General features: G+C 35.5%; 3 protein-coding genes and 1 long non-coding RNA gene across 4 annotated transcripts; 3 read left to right on the forward strand and 1 right to left on the reverse strand.

The window, feature by feature from the left end:
• Positions 1–202: 202 nt before the first annotated feature.
• On the forward strand, positions 203–1,689 carry LOC117924672. The gene is made up of 2 exons (XR_004652852.1): positions 203–945; positions 1,405–1,689. It is a non-coding gene; the product is annotated as an uncharacterized LOC117924672 (long non-coding RNA).
• Positions 1,690–11,686: 9,997 nt separating this feature from the next.
• Positions 11,687–14,053, forward strand: LOC117925351. The gene is made up of 5 exons (XM_034844349.1): positions 11,687–12,446; positions 12,504–12,690; positions 12,820–13,457; positions 13,585–13,789; positions 13,870–14,053. The coding sequence occupies exons 1-5, from the start codon at positions 11,687–11,689 to the stop codon at positions 14,051–14,053; spliced, it is 1,974 nt and encodes a 657-aa protein (XP_034700240.1).
• Positions 14,054–15,111: 1,058 nt separating this feature from the next.
• On the reverse strand, positions 15,112–16,259 carry LOC117925352. The gene is given in 4 exon segments (XM_034844350.1): positions 15,112–15,182; positions 15,185–15,236; positions 15,238–15,417; positions 16,143–16,259. Coding segments are annotated over 4 exon segments (420 nt in total).
• Positions 16,122–18,139, forward strand: LOC117925470 (ribosomal RNA processing protein 1 homolog). The gene has a single exon (XM_034844483.1). The coding sequence runs from the start codon at positions 16,262–16,264 to the stop codon at positions 17,903–17,905; it is 1,644 nt and encodes a 547-aa protein (XP_034700374.1). The 5' UTR covers positions 16,122–16,261; the 3' UTR covers positions 17,906–18,139.
• Positions 18,140–21,695: the final 3,556 nt, after the last annotated feature.

A 21,695-nucleotide genomic window follows, 5' to 3' on the forward strand; every position in this document is an offset into this window, starting at 1 on the left:
TAGTATACTGGTATCTAGAACCTGTTTTGTTAATATGTCATAAGGTGGCTAAAATGGGAACTTTGGAGATACTTTACAATAAATGATAACTTCTGTTCCATGAAGGTAGAATCGAAGCTTTGAGGAGGAAGATGAAGATGATAGAGTGGCCTCCTGGACTGTGTTCACCAATTATTCTCAAAATCAGCTGGTATTGGTAAGGACTCTAAACTTGTCTTTACAATTTTATAAAATTTGTGTTCTGATTCTCTGAGGTTTATAATGTCAGTAGCATGGTTTGTTGATTGGATGAATAAAAGGGAATTCTGATTCTCTGAAGATTTATAATGCTTGACCTGAAAACCTAAGCTTGCTGAATTGTTTGGCTCACCTCTTGCAACATTTTTCAGATAACGAGCTTTTGGATCAGAACTGGTTCTGTGTAGAGGCTTGACTCAGAGCCTCAGCCATATAGAATGCTGACTATACCCTAGTTTCATTTGTATCTTTGGTCCTTTCAATATAACAACCTTTGTTTGTCATGGACTTGGACCTCTCCTAAGTTCCCATTCGACAATTACTCAACTCAAGCATACCTTTTTTCTTTTTGTAGGATGTGCTAATGACTATATCCTAGTTTCATTTGTATCTTTGGTTCTTTGGGTGTAACAATACCTGTTTGTCATAGATTTAGACCTCTCTTAAGCACCCGTTCTGCACTTGACAACTCAGGCTTACTTTTTCCTTGTACTGGATGTGACCTAGGAGGCTTGACTTGGAGCCTCAACCATACTGAATGCTAACTATATCCTAGTTTCATTCGAATATTTGGTTCTTTACATTTGCCACGGAATTAGACCTTTCCTAAGTACCTATATGACAATTACACAACTCAAACTTACTTTTTTCCTTTTTTGCAGGATGTGACATAGGAGGCTTGACTTGAAGCCTCGACCCTATAGAATGGTGACCACACCTAGTTTCATTTGTATCTTTGGTTCTTTTGGTGTAACAATACCTTTTTTTTCAGACTTAAATCTTTCCTAAGCACCTGTACAACAGTTATACAACTCAAGCTTACTTTTTCCATGTGACACAGGAGGCTCAACATGGAGCCTCAACTGTAGAGAATGATGAGTATACACTAATTTCGTTTGTATCTTTGGTTCTTTCCATGTAACAACACTTATGTCTGATGGAAATAGACCTCTGCTAAGCACCCATATGGCAATTAGACAACTCAAGTTTACACTATTCTTGTTGTAGGATGTGACATAGCTTGACTTGGAGCCTCGACCTTATAGAATGCTGACTATATCCTAATTTCATTTGTATTGTTGGTTCTTTTGGTCTAACAGACCTCTCCTAAGCAGCTGTATGATAATTGGTAATTACACAACTCAAGCTTACATTTTTCTTTTGCAGGTTGTGACCTAAGAGGCCTGACTTGGAGCTTCATTCATTCATCGGTATTGTTGGTTCTTTTGGTGTGACAACACTTATTTGTCCCAAAATTAGGCCTCTCCTAACCAGGTCCAACAATTAGACAATTCAAGCTTACTTTTTTCCTTGTAGAGGCTATCATACATTGATTCTTCAGTTACACCCAATACACTTGTGTAGGCATGACATGACATGATTGTGGATATGGGATCCTCGTTAGACATTCTTGTTTTACTTTGGATGTGAATGTTTGATTTTTTTTGTTGATATTTTTCTATTTTTTCAACTTTCTTTGTTATAATTATATAAGAGAAAAAGAGGAGTTTATGAAAAGTGAATTTTCCTAAGAATATTTATGGATAAGAAGAAAAAAATAAATCAGAGGGAAAAAATGGAAACTTCTAAAAAGGTTATCTTTTGAATTGATTTTATTTATTTATTTATTATTATTATTATTATGTCATATCCTAACACTCATCTGTTTTTTTTTGGATCCTTTCTAGTCAAATCCTCGTATCCTAAATTTTGAGTTATTAAGGGTCTAATATTTAGGCACATTTGCCCCTAACACTCATACCTGACAAACCATGCAACATAGTTTATAGGATATCACCTTCCTATTAGGATCATCAAACTTGTCGATTATCTTCCCATTAGTTGCAACTTTCACAACCGTTGCTGTCTTATGGGAGCCTTTAACTAGCTGGAACAGTTTAGAGAATGTTGTCAGCAAGTGCTTTAATGCCTTAGAAGTGTGCATAAGCTCAAACCCATCAGAAGTCACTTGCACCACAACAAAATTTGTTAGCTTTCTCAATTCATACTCTCCTTCCCTCTTAGGTCTCGTTTGGAATAGCTTTTGTTTTAGCTTTAGTAGGAAGCTGAATTGAAAGTTATAAATTTTAAAAGATAATATTGGTATTATAAAAAATTTATTAAATATGAAAGAACTTCTTGAGTTCTTGTATGAGTCAAAATAGCGGTTTTATAAAAAGTAATATTTCATTGACTTTCATATTAGGTCGTAGCGCTCTAGCCATATTGAATCTGCTAAGGACCTTCTTCATATACTCTTCCTATGATAGTTTAAGGACCTCCCTATCCCTAGTAATCCTCATACCAAGGATTTGTTTTGTAGCACCTAAATCCTTCATTGCGAACTCCTCCAATAACTTCTTTTGCAGTTTGTCAATCTCATGTATGCTAGTCCCCGCAATCCACATATCATCAACATAAGCAGTAAAATAATGTAGGAGCCATCAAACCTCTTGATACAACAACAATGATATGCCTAACACATCAATGAACCATTATTGCTCATGAAGTTGTTGAACTTCTTATACCATTGTCTTGGAGTCTTGGAGTCTTTTTCAAGTCATATAGACTTTTTTGTAGCTTACACACTATTTTCTTTTTTTCCTGAACTTGAAAGCCTTGTGTTTGATGCATGTAAATTTCTTCCTTCAGATCACCATGAAGAAATGTCGTTTTTATGTCCATCAATTGTAAATGCATATTTTTTATTTATTTATTTATTTTTTGCCACTAACCCAAGTACTATTCTGATTGTTATCAATTTGACCATTGGGGAGAAAATCTCTATGTAATCAATGCTTTTATTTTGCTAAAAGCCTTTTACTATGAGCCTTCCTTTGTACCTCTTGCTACCATCATGTTCTACCTTTATCTGATATACCCATTTATTCTACAAAGCTTTTTTCCCTTTTGGTAGTTCTACCAATTGCCATGTTTGATTGGACATCAACAAATCCATCTCATCTTTCATGGATAACCCCCACTTGATTGATTCATCAACTTGCATTGCTTCTTCATAACTCTTTGGTTCACCTCTATCGATAAGCAAAGTGTAGTTAAGTAAAAGAGAATATCTCTATGGTGGCCTAATAGTTCTAGAAGATCTTCTAAGTTCAATCATAGGAGTAGATTGATTTACTTATGGGGTTACATTTTCTTAATCTTCCAGGGGTGTGGTTTCTTAAATTTCACAGACATTCACTTGTAAATTGTTCTTCAAAAAATCTTTCAAGTGAACTACCTCAAGCATCCTTACTTCAGAATCTGCATTGTTTGAAACTTTGCCTAACCTATCTTTATAAATTACATACTCATTGAAGATCACATCCTTGTTTCTAATGATTTTGTGATTTTGATCATCCCAAAAATGATAACCAAACTCGGTGCCACCATAACCAATAAAGAAACATTTCTTAGATTTGGAATCAAGTTTACTTCTAGTAGCAACATCAATATGAACATAAGAAAAACAATCAAACACTTTCAAAAAAGAAAAGTCTACCTTTTTGCCACTCTAAATCTCTTCAGGTATTCTGCAATCCAAAGGAACTGAATGACCTTTATTGATCAGGTAAGCTGCAGTGTTAACTGCATCTGCCCAAAATGTCTTGGGCAATCCTACATGAATCCTCATACTTCTCACACGCTCATTTAAGGTCTTGTTCATCCTTTTGGCCACACCATTCTGTTGAGGTTTTCTAGGAATAGTTTTTGTTATCTTGATCCCATTTTTAGCATGATACCACTTAAAATCATCATCAATGTACTCCCTCTCATTATCGGACTTCAAACACTTCACTTTTAAGTTTGTCTCATTTTCAACCTTAGCTTTCCACTTGCATCAAACATATCAGATTTATTCTTTAGAAAATAAACTCATACCTTCTTAGTTAAGTTATCAATGAATGTCACATAATAGTTGGATCCTCCAAGAGAGGCTACAGTCAAAGGTCTCATACATTTGTATGAACCAACTCCAAATTTTCTTCTTTTAACTCCTTATCGACTTTGGAGAAGCTTACTCTTTTTCGTTTTTCGAAAATGCAACTCTCGCACAATTTGTGCTCAATAGATTTCAACCCTAACAGTTTATCATTTGATATAAGTAATTTCATTCATTTTTCACTCATGTGTTCGAGCCTGCAATGTTATGAATTTGAATTGCATTACCGTCAACAATAGAAACCATATCTCTACAATTGGATGTCATGTATAGTGTTCCAGTTTTGTTTCCTTGCACAACAACCATTTCACCTTTTGTAACCTAACATGCACCATCGATGAAGGTCACATTATGTCCATCATCAAGTTGCCCTACCAAAATAAGATTACGTATCAATTTTAATATATGTCTCACCTTATGAATCTTTCACACAAAATTGTTTGACATTTTTAGACGAATATCTCCAACGCCCACAATATCCAATGGTTTACCATCTACCAAATACACCTTCTAATAATTCTTAGAAACATAGGGCTTGCTTGGTTGCTGTTTTAGAAAACTGTTTTTTGTTCTTCAAAACAAAAAACACTCAAAAACACATTTGGCAATTGTTCTCCGTGTTTTCAAATTTGTTCTTCATGTTCTCAATTTGATGGTTTTGGAGAACAATCTCAAGTTGTTTTCACTGTTTTTTACATTGTGAACTAAACAAAAAAAACACACAAAAAATCACGGAGAACAAAAAAAAAAAACACACACACACACACACACACATAGGCAGAGAACAAATCACAAACTTTCAAACCCTAAAAAAACGCATCATACAGTAAATTGAATTAAATCCCAAATCCATACACAAATTAAAAACCCTTACATTTGTGTTCTTAATTTTTTTTTCCCCAATTTCCTTCTCTAAATGAGAAAATTGATGGCGGCCATGTTCGTGATGGTGGCTATTACAATATGAGCTTCATATGGAAAAATTGATGGTGACAATGTTTGTGTAAATTGTAATGACCCATTCCCAACTGTGAAGATGTTGTCCGCTTTGGACCCAAAGGGACCCTCACGGCTTTAAAACGCGTCTACTTGATTAAGAGGAGTCTCTACATATATAGCACTATGAACTTTCTTCTCTATTCGATGTGGGACATCACAAACACCCCCCATGCAGACACAACGTCCTCGTTGTGTCCCATGAGATTGCGGGGTCAAACAAACAAACACCCTTTACGGGGCCAAACAAACCCTACATTAGGGTCGGGGATCGACTCTAATACCATTTGTAACGACCCGATCCCAATTGTGTAGATATTGTCTGCTTTGGACCCAAAGAGGCCCTCACGGCTTTAAAACGTCTACAAAGTTAAGAGAAGTTCATGCTTATATAACGCTAGGAATTTTCCCCCCTATTTGATGTGGGATGTCACAAATATCCCCCCATACAGACACAACGTCATCGTTATGTCCCATGGGATTGTGGAACCAAACAGACAAACATCCTTATGGGGCTAAACAAACCTCACATCGAGGTCGGGAACCTAACTCTGATACCATTTGTAACAACCCACTCCCAACCGTGTAGATATTGTCTGCTTTGGACCTAAAGGGACCCTCACGACTTTAAACGCGTCTACAGGGTTAAAAGAAGTCCATACTTATATAACGCTAGGAACTTTCTCCCCTATCCGATGTGGGATGTCACAAACACCTCTCATACAAACACAACATCCTCGTTGTGTCCCACGAGATTGCGGGGCCAAACAAACGAACACCCCTATGGGCCCAACCCCCACATTGACGTCAGAAATCGGCTCTGATACCATTTGTAACGACTCACTCCCAACCGTGTAGATATTGTCCTCTTTAGACCTAAAAGGGTCCTCACGACTTTAAAACATATCTACAGAGTTACGAAGAGTCCATACTTATATAGCGCCATGAACTTTCCCCTCTATCTAATGTGGGATGTCACAAACACCCTCTCATGTAGACACAAGGTCCTCATTGTATCCCACAGGATTGTGGGGTCAAACAAACAAACACCCTTACGGGACCAAAAAAACCCACATCGAGGTCAGGGATTGATTTTGATACCATTTATAATAATCTGCTCTCAATCATGTAGATACTGTCTGATTTGAACCCAAAGGCGCCCTCATGGCTTTAAAACGTGTCTACTTGGTTAAGATGAACCTCTACATATATAGTGTTAGGAACATTTTCCTCTATCCGATGTGGGACATCACAAATGCTCCCTTATGCATACACAACATTCTCGTTGTGTCCCACGAGATTGTGGGGTCAAATAGACACACCCTTACCTGACCAAACAAACCCCACACCGAGGTCGGGGATCGGCTCTAATACCATTTGTAACGAATTGCTCCCAACTGTGTAGATATTGTCCACTTTGGACCCAATGAGGTCCTCACGGCTTTAAAACGCGTCTATAAGGTTAAGAGAAGTCCATACTTACATAGCGTCAGGAACTTTCCCCCTTATCCGATGTGGAATGCGACAAACACCCCTCATGTAGACAAAATGTCCTTGTTGTGTCCCACGGGATTGTGGGGTCAAATAGACAAACACCCTTACAGGGCCAAATAAACCTCACACCAAGGTAAGGGATCGACTTTGATACTATTTGTAATGACCCGCTCCCAACCGTGCAGATATTGTCCGCCTTGAACCCAAAGGGGCCCTCACGGCTTTAAAACGCTTCTACTTGGTTAAGATGAATCTTCACATATATAACGTTAGGAACTTTCTCCCTTATCCGATGTGGGATATCACAAATACCTTCCCATGAAGACACAACGTCCTCGTTGTAACTCATGGGGTTGCGGGGTCAAACAGACAAACACCCCTTATAGGGCCAAATAAACCTCACACCGAGATCGAGGATCGACTCTGATACCATTTGTAACGACCTATTCCCTACCGTGTAGATATTGTCCGCTTTGGACCTAAAGGGGTTCTCACGGGTTTAAAATGTGTCTACTTGGTTATGAGGAGTCCATACTTATATAGCGTCAAGAACTTTCCCCCCTATCCGATGTGGGATGTCACAAACACCCCCCTCCCTCATGCAGATACAACGTCCTCGTTGTGTCCCACGGGATTATGGGGTCAAACAGACAAACACCTATACAGGACCAAACAAACCCCACACCAAGGTCGGGGATCAATTTTGATACAATTTGTAACGACTCGCTCCCAATCGTGTAGATATTGTTCGTTTTAGACCCAAAGGGGCTCTCACGGCTTTAAAACACGTTTATAAGGTTAAGAGAAGTCCATACTTGTACAACGTTAGAAACTTTCCCCCTTATTCGATGTGGGATGCCACAAACACCCCCCATGTAGACACAATGTCCTTATTGTGTCCCATGGGATTGTGGGGCCTAATAGACAAACACCCTTACGGGACCAAATAAACCTCACACCGAGGTCAGGGATTGACTCTAATACCATTTGTAACGACCCACTCCCAACTATGTAGATATTGTCCGCTTTGAATCTAAAGGGGCCCTCACGGCTTTAAAACACATCTATTTTGTTAAGAAAAGCCTCTACATATATAGCGCCAGGAACATTCTCCCTTATCTTATGTGAGATGTCACAAAATTTGTAACGACCCGCTCTCAACCGCATAAATATTGTCCGCTTTGAACCCAAAGGAGTCCTTACACTTTAAAACACGTTTACTTGGTTAAGAGGAACCTTTACATATATAGCCCCCTGAACTTTCCTTTCTATCTGATGTGAGATGTCATAAATACCCCTCATGCAGACACAATGTCCTCGTTGTGTCCCATTGGATTGTGGGACAAAATAGAAAAACACCCTTATGAGGCCAAATAAACCCCACATCGAGGTCGGGAACCTAGCTCTGATACCATTTGTAACGACCCGCTCCCAACCTTGTAGATATTATCTGCTTTGGACCCAAAGGGGCCCTCACGAATTTAAAATGCATCTACAGGATTAAGAGAAGTTCATATGTATATAACGTCAGGAACTTCCCCCATATTCGATGTGGGATGTCATAGTTGGTGATAAGTGGCTACTACAATATGAGCTTCATATGGAATGACAAAGGTGGGTAAATATGTGTGTTTGTGAGAGAGATAAGAAAAGGAGTAAGGGAATGAAGGTGATGAGATGAAAGAGGAAGAAAGGAGTGTGAATTTTGTAGAAGTAGCAACCATGAGAAGCAAAAGGGAGAGATTGTGAGAAAGACGTGGGAAAGATCTTAGAGGACGATGAAGAAGAAAGTGGAGAAATAATTTGGGGTTAGGGTCGGTATGCAAGAGGTTTAAAAGATAAAAATAAAAATAAAAATATTTTAAAAACCATTTTTATATTAAAAATTGATACATTTTTTTTAATTTAAAATTATAAAAATTAATTTAAAATGGATACAATAATTTTTTTAATATATTTAAAATATTAAGTTGATAAAAAATAATTTTTAAAAAAATTATTTTACAAAAAAAATTAACATATAAAAAAGGCTTTGCATTAATTTAATTGTCAAATTATTTTTATGTTTAAAACATATCTATTATTTTTATTTTAAAAATGAAAACAATTAGAAAGGTTGGAAGGATAAGGTTTGGTAGAAAGTAGGAAAAAAATGACAGATAGTTAAGAAAATTTCAACTAAATATATTATTATAAATTATAAATCTTTGAATTAATAATATTTGTCATTTAAAATAATAAAATATATCTTATTTTATATAATTATCATTATTTTCTTTAAATATTTGCATGCAATATTTCTACCATTAATTTATAATGCTAACAAAAGTTTTAAATTTGAATTATACCCTTTTATTTATTTCTTTTTATCTTTTTATTAAAAAATCTAATCATTTATTGAAGAGGATTACCTTATTGTCAATCCTCCTTTATTATGATATTTAACAACTTATTATTAAAATATTTCATCTTCTTATTTATTATAATTAAAATAAAATAAAATAAATCAAAATTTAAAATAAAATAAAAAACTAAAAATGTAATTTGATTTCCCATTCAAATCCATCACCCTCTTATTATTATCTTTTGTTGATTTTTTTTTATACATATTTTTTCATAAATTGAGAGGAGTTATGAAAAAAACATTCAATTAAAAAAAAAAAAACTAACTTCCAAACATGTTTTTTATTTTATTTTTTCTAAAACACTTTTTTTTTTTTTAACTCAACCAAACATGTTTTTTTAGGTCTTTGAGAACAAAAACTATTTTTTAAAATTCAGTTCCCAAAAGCAATTTTGTTTCTGAAAACACTAAAAACTATTTTCTAAAACAATTTTCAAAAACACCAACAAAACAGGCCCATAGTTCTCCATAATTTCTCGATGTATAGTTTGTGTGAAAAGATGTCCTTGAGTCTAAAGCCCAAAAATCAATAGGATTGTCAACTGATAGAAGTAACACATCATGTATCTCCTCAATGACTGCATTTGCAACGTCACCTTTGTTTTATTTCTTATTTTTCGGTGCTCTATAGTGCTCTTTATGTGACCTATTTGCCCACAGTTCCAACCATGGTTTTAAAAATTGGACCAAACCGGCAGATCCGACCGGTTGGACCGCTGGCCGATCACAGTTTTGGTTCGGTCCAGTCACTAGACCAGATGGAGATCAAACCGGGATTGGACCGCTTGAACCGGCGGTCCAACCGGTGAACCGGACGAACCGGCCGGTTCAATGAATTTAATTTTTTTTTTTAAAGCATCAAACGACGTCGTTTTTTGTTCCTTATATAAGCAAAATTAAACCCAGCAACCTCCAACCCTTCCTTCTTGGGTCGCCGTCAGCTGCAACACCCACAAGACAACAGGTTCCCCGGCAACCGCGACCCCCACGGCAACCGCGACGGCAGCCGCGACCCCCACAGCAGCCCCGCTACAACTCACGACGCCCACAGGGCCACAGCAGCACCGTCGGAGCCTCGCGACGCCCACAGCAGCACCGCCGGCAGCTCGCGACGCCCACAGCAGCACCTCCGGCCGCTTCAGAGGAACAGTGTGTCGTGCTCTCGACGTGGCACTTCCTACTATAATTGTCAGCCTGGTGCTCAGACAAATCCGTACAACCGTGGTTGCAGCACCTTTCTCGCTGCAGAAGTTAGTCTCCTCTTCATCTCCATTTTTTCTCCATTTTATTTTATTTTTTCTGTAATGTGTTTGTGTTGTTCTATACATGGAAAAAGGAGAGAGATTGATGGCTGTGTTTGTTATTCAATCACGAAATTGTTGTTATAATTATTATTGTATTTTGCTTTCATTATTATCTCTCAATTTTTGTTTTCCCTAATGCACGACACAATCTTTGTTTTTTCTTCTCTTTCTTTAGAAAAAAAGGGGAAATAATTCACTATTTTGACTTTTTTGGTAATTGATTGAGTTTTGGGGGTGGACTTTGGTTCAAATTTGACTGTTTGATCGCTCACTTTTGCCATGTTTTCAAGGAAAAAGTAAACAAGAAAAAAGAAATTGTGTGGAAAAAGGATAAAGAGAAAAAAAAAATGGAATTATATTCTTGGAGTCACAGCTCATTCACAGCTCATGAATGATTTGAAACATCAAGAAATAAAGCAATTTAAAAAGGGAAAACATATAAATAATTGAGGCTACCACCAAATCTTTTGCATGTGTGCCTAAAAGAAGAGGAAAAATGAATATTTAAAAAGAAATTTCAAATGAATTTTAATAGGAAAAAATGAGTTCATTGAAACGAAAATATGATGTTGTTGGATCATTAATTGGAGTTGGTTTCTGCTGCTGAATGGGAAGGTGTAGAAATAATTCATTCTTTTGAAATGTTGTCAGTCAATTGCAAATGTTATCAATATTTTCTAAAAGCAAAATATTTCCAAAAATGGTTTCTGAAACTGTACTGTCAACATATTTTCTTATCAACCCACTTTTGTTTGTGCTATAAAATTCTATGTATTTTATTTTTTATCATGGGAATAGGGCAATCAAAGTCAGTGGATATGATCTACCCACCAGATCATGAAATTGGTCCACTTTTCCATTCCTCATTGCTCTTTTTTATTTTCCATTCAAAGCCTTCACATGAAATCTATGAAAATTTCATTCAAATGTATATAATATAAATGTTTTTGAAATTGGGAGCTCTGTTTGGTTGGTAAATGATGTACCCATCACACCCATGCATAAATGAAGTTGAAAGCAAAACAGTGGTCCCCTGTGCTGCCAAACACCACTTTATGTAAAGGCCCATCTTAGATTCCCCATGCTAACTCCCCCTAAATATCATTAGCTCTCCATCTTATTCATGTACTATGTACTATGATTATCTAAGGAATCATAGGTGAAAAAGTGTATTTTTTACTATCATTAATATGTGATATGTGATTGTAAATTGTTGATGACTTGATTATAAATCATTAAATTGTTGATGACCTTCATTCTCTAAATTGATGTGGGATTTTTGTTTTTAATTTGATAGGGAAATAAAAAATGGCATCAAACTTGACTCCATCCTCTGGTCAAGATTCAACTACCCATTCTCAATCAAGTAGAAGTAAGACCGATCTTGCATGGGAGCATGTTTCTGAAGAAAGATATGGAAATGGAAGGAGAGCTCTTATTTGTTTGTATTGTAAAAAGATTACAAAAGGTGGAGGTATTCATAGAATGAAACTACATCTTGCTGGAGTGAAAGGAGATATTGGTCCATGTAAATCGGTTCCACCTGATGTCAGATTTCGCATGGAAAATTCTTTGCAAGAGTTTGTGAATGCTAAGAAAGCAACCAAAGAAGCAGATGAATATAGAAATCCTTATGGTCCTAATGTGTCACAATTTGAAGGAGATATGGCAAAAGGTGAAGAAGAGGTTCAAGAAATGCAAAGTCCTATGGCAGCTAGTAGTGGAAAAAGGAAAAAATCAACAGTGGATAAGTATTTTGCACCAAGAAATACACAAGGAGCTCAACCTTCCATGAGGAGTGTGCTAGCTGGGAAAGAAGCTACTTGGAGAGCGGATATGGCGGTTGGGAGATTCTTTTATGATGCATGCATTCCTACTAATATTGTGAATTTCTTCTACTTCAAGCCAATGTTGGATGCTATATCTGCAATTGGTCCTAGATATAAGGGTCCAAATTACTATCAGTTGCGGATTAATCTTTTAAAGGATGCTAAGAAGGAAGTTCAGTTACTTGTGGACTCTTATCGTGCAATTTGGGCAAAAGTTGGGTGTACAATAATGGGTGATGGTTGGACAGATAACAGATAAAGAACACTCATCAACTTCCTTGTGTATTGTCCTGAAGGAATATCGTTTGTGAAATCTGTTGATGCTTCGGACATTGTCAAGGATGCAACTAATTTGTTTCAGTTATTTGATGAGGTGATTGAATGGGTGGGTCCACTCAATGTAGTTCATGTAGTGACTGATAATGCAGCAAATTTTGTGGCCACGGGGAGATTGATTTCTCAGAAGCATAAACACATTAATTGGTCACCTTGTGCAGCTCATTGTCTTAATTTGATCTTTAAGGATATTGGTAAGATGGACCATGTTGCTGAACTTGTAAGACGTGCATCAAAGGTGACAATTTTTGTGTATAATCATGTTGCTTTGTTAAGTTGGTTGAGAAAAAGAGAAGGATGGACAGAGATTCTGCGACCTGGTGCAACTCGCTTTGCTACTACTTTCATTGCACTCAAGAGTCTTCATGATCATAAACATGACTTGCAAGCTTTGGTGACTAGTAAGTTCTTTGTGGACTCTAGATATTCAAAGGATTATAAAAGCCAAGTTGCAGTTTCCATAATCTTGGATAATAGATTTTGGAATGATTGTTTGATTGTTATGAATCTTATGTCTCCACTAATGCGTTTATTGCGTATTGTTGATTGTGATGAGAGGCCTTCGATGGGATATGTGTATGAAGGCATGTATAAGGTTCGTTTGGGCATTAAGAAATTGTTTAACTACAGCGAAAGACTATACAAGCCTTATACAAAGATCATAAAGCAACGTTGGGATCAACAACTAACGAAAAGCATTAATTCAGCAGCTTATTGGTTGAATCCATGTTTCCAATATGATCAAGAAAACTTTTGCAATAAGCCAAATGTTATTGGAGGTGTTATGGATGTTATTGATCAAAAAGTTCTGAAAGGCAAGATTGAAACAATGAATGAAATGAGGTTATTTCGTGATCGATTGGGAAGTTTTGGAAGAGACCTTGCTTATTCTTCACGTGAAGTACTTCAATCTGGTAAAATATTATTTTCATTTATTAGTGTGTTTGTTCTTTTTTATTAGTTACCTACTTACTATTTAATATTTTAAACTTGCTAATGTGTTTTATTTTTTTCTTATTTTTAATGTGAAATGGTAACTAGATGAATGGTGGAGGCTACATGGATACAGTGCACCACATTTACAAAAGTTGGCCATTCAAATATTGAGCCAAACCGCATCGTCTTCTGGATGTGAGAGGAATTGGAGTGTCTTTGAACGTATACATACCAAAAGAAGGAATAGATTGGAACATCAAAGACTTAATGATCTTGTATACGTTCATTACAATTTGCGGCTAAAAAATCGGTATAAATGATTTCTTAGTTGTTTTGAATTCAAATTCTTCTATTCACAATTATGAATAATTATATGTTTTTCTTTTTTAGGTTTTATAACAAGAAAAGAATCTATGATCCCATTGACTATGCATGCATTGATGAGACCGATTTTTGGGTAGTTGATGACGATCAGCCAGCAGAGCTAGATGTTGAAGAATTGGAAAATCTTCTATATGAAGAAGGGTCAATTCCAATAAATGAAGTGGAAGGTTCAAGTTTTCACATTGGTTAGTAAAATATTTAAACTTATAAAAGTTTAATAATTATATTTTTTTCTTCAAAAATGATTTCTTCTTGATATATATTCAATATTTTTGTAGATGACGAGGATGGTGGTGACATGGCTAGAGAAGGGCTTGATGTGGAGAATTTTGGTTTTCCAAATGCTCATTTTCAATCTCCATATTCCAATTTCCCAAATGAATGAAGACATGAATTTTATATTTATTAGTATACAAAAATCTTCATGAATATTCAAACATTAACATGTTATGTTTTTATTTTGAGTAATTATTTAAGTGTTGTGGACCTATGGTTGACATTTGTATTATTTGTTATGGACAATGTGTTAAGTTAACAACTCTTTGATAATTTGGTTATTATAGGATAGTAATGGTTTGATTATTTGATAAATATTGAGTTTATTGACATTATGAATGTATAACATCTTATATTGTGTTATAAATATCATATATGATAATTGATGACTTCTACAGATAAAAAATTTTGTGACAAAACTCAAGTTACTCAATAAACAAAGTAGATGCTGTCAAAATTTACATAGAATTTATTAATTTGTTAATTTTTTATATTATATAAAATAATAAAATATATATTTATGACGTCACCGATTCGATAACGGTTCGACCGGCGGTCCGACTAGTGAACCGTGAACCGGTAACTTTTCCAGTTCAATGACCGGTCCGGTTTTTAAAACATTGGTTCCAACATTCCATATTCTGCACAGATCTAGAATTACTTCTTCCATTCCTCGACTTCAATCTACCTTTATTCCTATTAGAACTGTTGTCATTCCTCCTACGCTTACTTTTGAGATTTAGGGTAGAACTTGATGTTGAGGCTTCACCCAAATCAATTCTATGAACCTCCTCAACAAGAATCTGGTCCCTAATATCATTAAACTTCAATTTGGCACTGCATACAAAGTTACTAATTGTTGCCCTCATGAGCTTTCAACTATTTAATATAGATGCCAAAAGAATTAGAGCTCGAACCTCATCATTGAAATCAATTTCAATAGATGACGATGGATTAACAATGGTGTCAAACTCATTGAGATGTGTTGCTACTGAAGCACTTTCTTTCATCTTTAAATGAAACAATTTTTTCATGAGAAATATCTTGTTATTTATAGACGACTTCTCATATGTATCAGACAATACCTTCATTAATGCTTTCGATCGATTTCTCCTTTTCCACATTATGGGCAACGTTCTTTGATAATGTCAATCGAATAACTCTCAGCACTTGTCTATCAAGGAGACCCTAATCACCGTCCAACATCTTTTTTGGTTTCTTTTCCAAATGAGGTAGATGAAGCTTCTTGCCGTATAGATAATCTTCGATTTGCATTCTCTAGAAAACAAAATCTATACCATCAAACTTCCCGATTCCAGGGGTCAAACCATTTTCGTCAACCATCACTCTTAATTAAAACCAAAAGCTTTGATACCAATTGTTAGGATTAAAACACCCTAATCCTATTTTCTAAAAGTGATTATAAACCAATGCGAAAAATAAAAAACAAAAGTACACGAGATTTATAGTGGTTCACTCTCAATATGAGAGTTACGTCCACTTGTAGCTACTGCAGATTTTCACTATAATGAAACGATCATACAAGAAAAATATCAAAACGTCTCACCATCTAGGTTTTTCTCTATGCATTTTTCTATCTCTCTCAATACCCCAAAAATTAAAACTCTCTCAAAGTTGGCTACCCTAAATATAAAAAGGACAACCAAATCACATATGTAAAATCCCCATAATACCCCAACTTAAAATATTCTTACTATTAGGATAATGACTAGGCTCTACATGTCTTAACAAAAAACTAGCAGGATATGCAAGAAAAATCTCTTTGCCAACTTTAAGAAAATGAGAGGCTACGTAAAGAATTAAACGGCAAGTAAGAAAATTTTGAATAAAATAAAGAAGATATTTAGACAAATAGTGATCAAATGGAATTAATTTTCTTGGATAACCACAAGAGAACTCATTATCCATTTTAATTACAAATCCTTTTTTTTTTTTCTTTTCTATGTCAGATTCCCCTGCAAAGCAATATGGAAATCATTCACATTTCCCAAATTACCCCTAGGGTTTTCCACCGTGCCTTTCAACACACACACTCCCGCAAACCCTAGATCCCAAAACCCTAGCGTCTCCCCAGTCCCCACAACGTCCAATCCATCCATCTATGGCGCTTGACCGAATCAGGCACCTGGCCTCCTGCGACAAATCCACCAGAGACGAAGCCCTCCGCCTCCTGCATACATGGCTCCCTTCCCAATCCCAAGTCTCCGAAGAAGACATGAAGAAAGTCTGGAAAGGCCTCTTCTATTCCCTCTGGCACGCCGACAAAACGCCAGTTCAATCCGACCTCATCGACCGCCTCGCTTCTCTCCTCACCACTCTCAACTTGCCCCTTTCAATTCATTATTTTTCCGTCTTCCTCCTCACCATGCGCCGTGAGTGGCCCGGTATCGACGCTCTCAGGTTAGATAAGTTTTATCTCTTGATTCGGAAATTTATGTACAATTTTTTTCTTGTTTTGAAGAATAATTCGTGGGATTTGGAGATCTCGAAGAGATTAATTGTGGTATTGGAGTTGGAGGATGGGAGATTCAGTGGGAATGGTGTTGGGTATCATGTTGCTTCTGTTTTTCTTGAGGAGCTGAGGCCGTTTTTGCCGGTACGGAGAGAGATTGTGAGTGTTTTGTTTGAGCCTTTTGTTGAGGTTATGGGGAGGTCAGCGGATAAGGTGTTGGTGGGGAAGGTGAAGTCGAATGTGTTTGATTTTTTGGTGAGGATGGGTCAGAGATTGTTGGAGGTGAAGAGGTTGGGTGGGGATGAGGGTGGAGATGGGGATGCAGTGGCGTTTGGAACTTTAGCGGTGGCATTTGGGTTTTCAAAGAAGTTCTATGAGTTGGGTTCTGCCCCTGATTGCCTTCAGGGGAATAGGAAAGTCCTGTTTGGTTTGCATGAGGGTTTTGCAAAGTTGGAGAAGGATTTTGCATCGGCACGTATTGAAATTTCTATTCCTGAGGATGATAATTGTGATGAAGATGAGCTACCGACTTTGATCCCGATTGCCCAGCCTGAGGTGGAAGTGGAAGGTGCTTCTGAAGTTGTTGAAAGTGTTGGTAATGGCTCTGCTCGGAAGGCCTCGAAGAAAAGCAAGAAGCTTAAGAAAGTGTCTGGTGGAAGTGATAAGAAGAATAAAATGAAGAAAAAAAAAAGTCCTGATCTTGTTTCAGAAAACAGTGCTACAGTTGCGTACAATGAAAATGTAACTGTCCCAAACGATGAGAACTCAAACTGTGAACCTTCAAGTGATCAGAGTTTGATAGACTTCAATGAATCTGTGATTTCAAACCTCCAGATGCAGTTTGAGAAGGTTGCTGCTGAAGTTGGTCTGGGTAATGAGTTAATGGGTTTGTGTGATTCCCCTACAAGGCCAGTTAATGGTACTGTCTCCAAGAAGAGAAAGAGAGCTAAGAATAACAATGAACATGATGTAAGTAGTCAAGGAGATGATGAAAGCAGTGCTCTTGCAAAGAGTAAAGGGAAGAGTGCCAAGAAGGTAAAGTTTTCCATAAAAAATAACTTGGTGTGGAAGCCCCAGAGTCCTTTACCTCCCCAAAGCTTGAGACTACCACCATCTGTGACCCCTAGAGGCAGTGCCCTCAAGAAAGGGATACCTCCTGGTCCTGTTAGAGAAATGCCTCAGACAAAAAAGGTCAAGAAGAGAGCCAAGTCTCTGAAGAAAGGCCGGAATGGAATTAAGAGCATTTCCCCAGCCATAAAGCGTTTGAAGAAGTTACAATCTCTTTCTATTTAATAGATTTTAGGTGTTCGATTATGTTCCTTTTTTTTTGGGTTTTTTGATAGGTTGTAGGATTGTGCCTTTGTGCATCATATCTCTTTAATATTTGGTTTTTACAGTTGAATGGTTAAAATCCCAATATGTGGTGCTCTTCTTTCATGGCCAAGTCCTTGTTGAGTGAAATACCAAAGTTGAGTGTGATATCTACATTGATTTCATTGGCATGTTGAGATAAATGATGCTTAATTAGTTGGCACCCATTCTTTTAAATTGATGTTTGTACTGATGATTCTCAATCTTTCACTTTCTTCTATAAACTGGTAAACAACTAAGTTGTTAGTTTTGGACAAGCCTATCTTAAAATAAAAGAAAAAAGAATCCCCCCTCCCCTCTTAAATTTGTTTCCTGATTACGTGCTTTGTATCGGTATTTCATTGGGAACCCTTAATTGACTTCATGTATTGGTAATTTTCTGTTTTTATTTGGTATACAATGATCTACACTTGTTTTGTTCCTTATTTGGTAGAAGTTTGCCTTCTTTTAGTACAAATTGATGTTTCTGAACTAGGATCACTTATACCACTGAAAATATTTTGTGACATCAAGAATTGTATTACTTTATTTCATTCCTGCTGTCCTTGACTTTAGTTTTCATGGCTCTACATCCTGGGGTTTGATTCTCTTTGATTTTGTAAATATACTTTGTTTTCTCAATGCTAAAAATATTGAAATGATATATATATATATATATATATATATATATATATATATATATATATATATATATATATTTGGTACTTGATGGTGTACTCCTGACTATGTGTGCCTCTCTTTGTGTTGGTTTGGAAATGGGTTTTGTTTTGGGCGTTACACTACTTAAAATAAGATAAATATATGATAAGAGATGGGTATCTTTTCTTAGAATCAAGAAAAAGATTAAACTCCATATTATGGGCAAACAAGTAAAAAAAAAAAGTCCCCCAATGTATTTCAATTCTGAGCTTGTGATATCTTACTTGGAATAATATTGCAATTTTAAAAAAAAATGTAGTATGATATAGTACTATGGTTAACATAGACCTTGTATCCCCCTTTTTTTTTTTTCCTAACTTTTTTGATGCTTTTAAACTTGTGGAAAAATGCTAATCAATACTGTCAGTTTTACGACCTTGTTAGGTGGCAAGTGGTGACGAGGTGGCAACAAACTTTTAGATTTATAAATGGGGCCCATTTTTTTATAATATCCAATAACTATTTGCCATATAAACCAAGGGGTAAAAATGGTGGTGTGACTAGCACCATCCAAATTTTTACTGTGTCTCACATAAAGTGATTGTGACCAAGTTGATTTTATGTTTAGGACTTGCTGCCTGAATTCGAAAATACCTAGCTTATTCTGGCAGTAATATTGTAATGGTTAGGTATGCCAGTCTTTTTTCAGGGAGTTTTTTCACTTCTTACTTGAATCTTTTTTTAATCTCTCTTTCTTGTTTTCTTTGTACTTGTTGGTGAGGCAGCTAATGTTAATAGTTTTCTTTGATGAAGTTTAATTTGAAAAATAAAATTGCTTAGAGATGTACACCTGGTAACTAATATTAATGCCAAATATTCTATGTACAATGTCATTATATATGAAATATGCATTAGGCGACACCTAGGCTACCTCCTAAGTTATCAGTGGGGGGCTCATGTCCACTCATTCTCAGGTGTATGAGAACTCTGTAAGGGTAATATAGCACTTGGATGTGGTATTATAAATCATCTTAATTGTATAAAGGTGCCAGGAAATTAATGTTGTGCAAACCTAGTCTGAGATGATTAAACTGGTTTGAACTTCTTATAAGTGATTAGGTTTTAAGCTGATATGAGATTGAAATGCTGTGTGGTCATTGTTTCTTGTAGAAACTATTTCATTCATGTATGAGGGAATTATAGGAATCCACACTCTTGAGGTTAGTTAAAGGAGCATCTATAATTGGTATTATTATTTTTTATAATTAAAAAGTTTTATGGTAGTTATGATGAAAAAATATGAATAGATTATAATCTCAAAAGCTAGCACAAAAGGGTTCCTATACATGACAGCAAACACTGGGTTGATTAAATTAGGGTAAATTTATAGTTTTAAGCCCAGAACCTCGATGTCTGAGGAGCCTAGGCCAAAGGGTTTTGGGGAAGGATTTTGAAGTGGGTTCAGATCTCTCAAGGTCATGATTCTTATTATGTGCTTGGGCTTCTCCAAGTGTTTGGAGTTACTAGTGACCATTGACCAGTTTCTAAGAAGTGGCAGTGGCTTTGGTTTTCCATTAAGAAGAGAGAGGCTTTAGGTATCAATTGTTTTGGCTAGGGCATTTTGTGAATAGTTGTATGAAATATATAATGTTTATAGGAAAAGAGGAATATCAAGAGTGGAAAGTATTTTAGATGGTGCATTTTGTGAGCTTGACGTTTTCTATGGTTTTGAATCGGAATCCTTATGGACAGGTTGGTCTTGGAGAAACAAAGCTCAAAGTTAGATCGGAGGAATATTTAGATATAGTGAAGGGTTATGCCTTAGTTAAATTGGATAATATACCTGCTCTAAGTAAGGGCAGGTGATGTTTTTTGTTTCTATTCCTTCCCCTTCGGTTTGAGCCTTTGGACTTCTTTTGCATACTCCCTGTATACTCTAAGACACTGTTTTTGGTGATTTCTCTTTTCTTTATATACATTTTTTTATCCATAAAAAAGAAAAAAAAAGATAATATATCTCTTGTTTATTGGGGATAGGAAACCCTAATAAAAGAGGAATGTTGAGTTTTTCCCACCCTAAGTTCTTCCATTGGTTTCTCAAAACTTTACTGTCCATGGGAATTACTTCTTCTAGTGGCAAAAATCTTTGTTATCTCTAAGTTCGCTTTCTTATAAATTTGACAACAATTGTAAATATTTAGATCCTGAAGCTCTAATAATAATATAATAGAACTAAAAACATTACTCTTTTTATTATAACAAATTATTATTTTTTAGTCACCTTCAATTTTTAGATTTAAGAATTTATTGTTCTTAGCACTGCATCTCTTAAAGCTATACATTCTGTAATAATCATTGAAGTATTGTCTTTATCACTATTTGCAACCATTTTTATAATTCCATTAGTCTTTAATAAGTCATCCTAATGCACTTTTACACTATCTTTAAACTATCAAAATTTAATTTGAACCTTCCATTAATTGAAGGAATCCAACGAATCCATTTTTCAGTTGTGTTCTTTGTTTTGAAGATATGAATCAATAATATAATCCTGAAGATTTTGGAAGGTTAAGATAACTTTCTTAATAACGGGAAAATGGTTGGGTTAGATCCTTATAAATACTACCTAATTGCCATGAATCTATATATTCCATAAGATGATAATAATTTTTTTCATAAGATGGTTGAAAATTTTGCAATTAATTTCATAGTTTTTATACATCATTTCAATCTAAGATAGAAAGTCACCTTCATACAGTATAGGTGTAGAATAATTATACTTAATGCGATCCCAAATCCCTTAAACAAAAAGATAATATTTAAAAATATGGTGTTTTCAAAATAATTGTAATGAAAACAAAGAGTTTGTTTAAGGACATATTTTAATTATTTTCATGTGCTTTTTGGAAATTATTTTAAAAAATAATTATTTAAATATGAAAAATAATTGAAAATAAAACATCATACATAAAAACTCTTAAAAAATATTTGAAAACACAAAAACATGTCAATGACATCCACTTTTGTTCTAAAAAAACATCGAACTATTTTAATATTTTTTAAAGATCTTAAA

Source organism: Vitis riparia, chromosome 11 (assembly GCF_004353265.1).
Source record: "Vitis riparia cultivar Riparia Gloire de Montpellier isolate 1030 chromosome 11, EGFV_Vit.rip_1.0, whole genome shotgun sequence".
NCBI lineage: Eukaryota > Viridiplantae > Streptophyta > Magnoliopsida > Vitales > Vitaceae > Vitis > Vitis riparia.

Coding starts and splice junctions, on each gene's coding strand:
- LOC117925351 (XM_034844349.1), top strand. CDS start 11,687: ATGGCATCAAACTTGACTCCATCCTCTGGTCAAGATTCAACTACCCAT. Junction 12,691..12,819: donor AAGCATAAACACATTAATTG/GTCACCTTGTGC, acceptor TGCTTTGTTAAG/TTGGTTGAGAAAAAGAGAAG. Junction 13,790..13,869: donor AATTTGCGGCTAAAAAATCG/GTATAAATGATT, acceptor TTTCTTTTTTAG/GTTTTATAACAAGAAAAGAA.
- LOC117925470 (XM_034844483.1), top strand. CDS start 16,262: ATGGCGCTTGACCGAATCAGGCACCTGGCCTCCTGCGACAAATCCACC.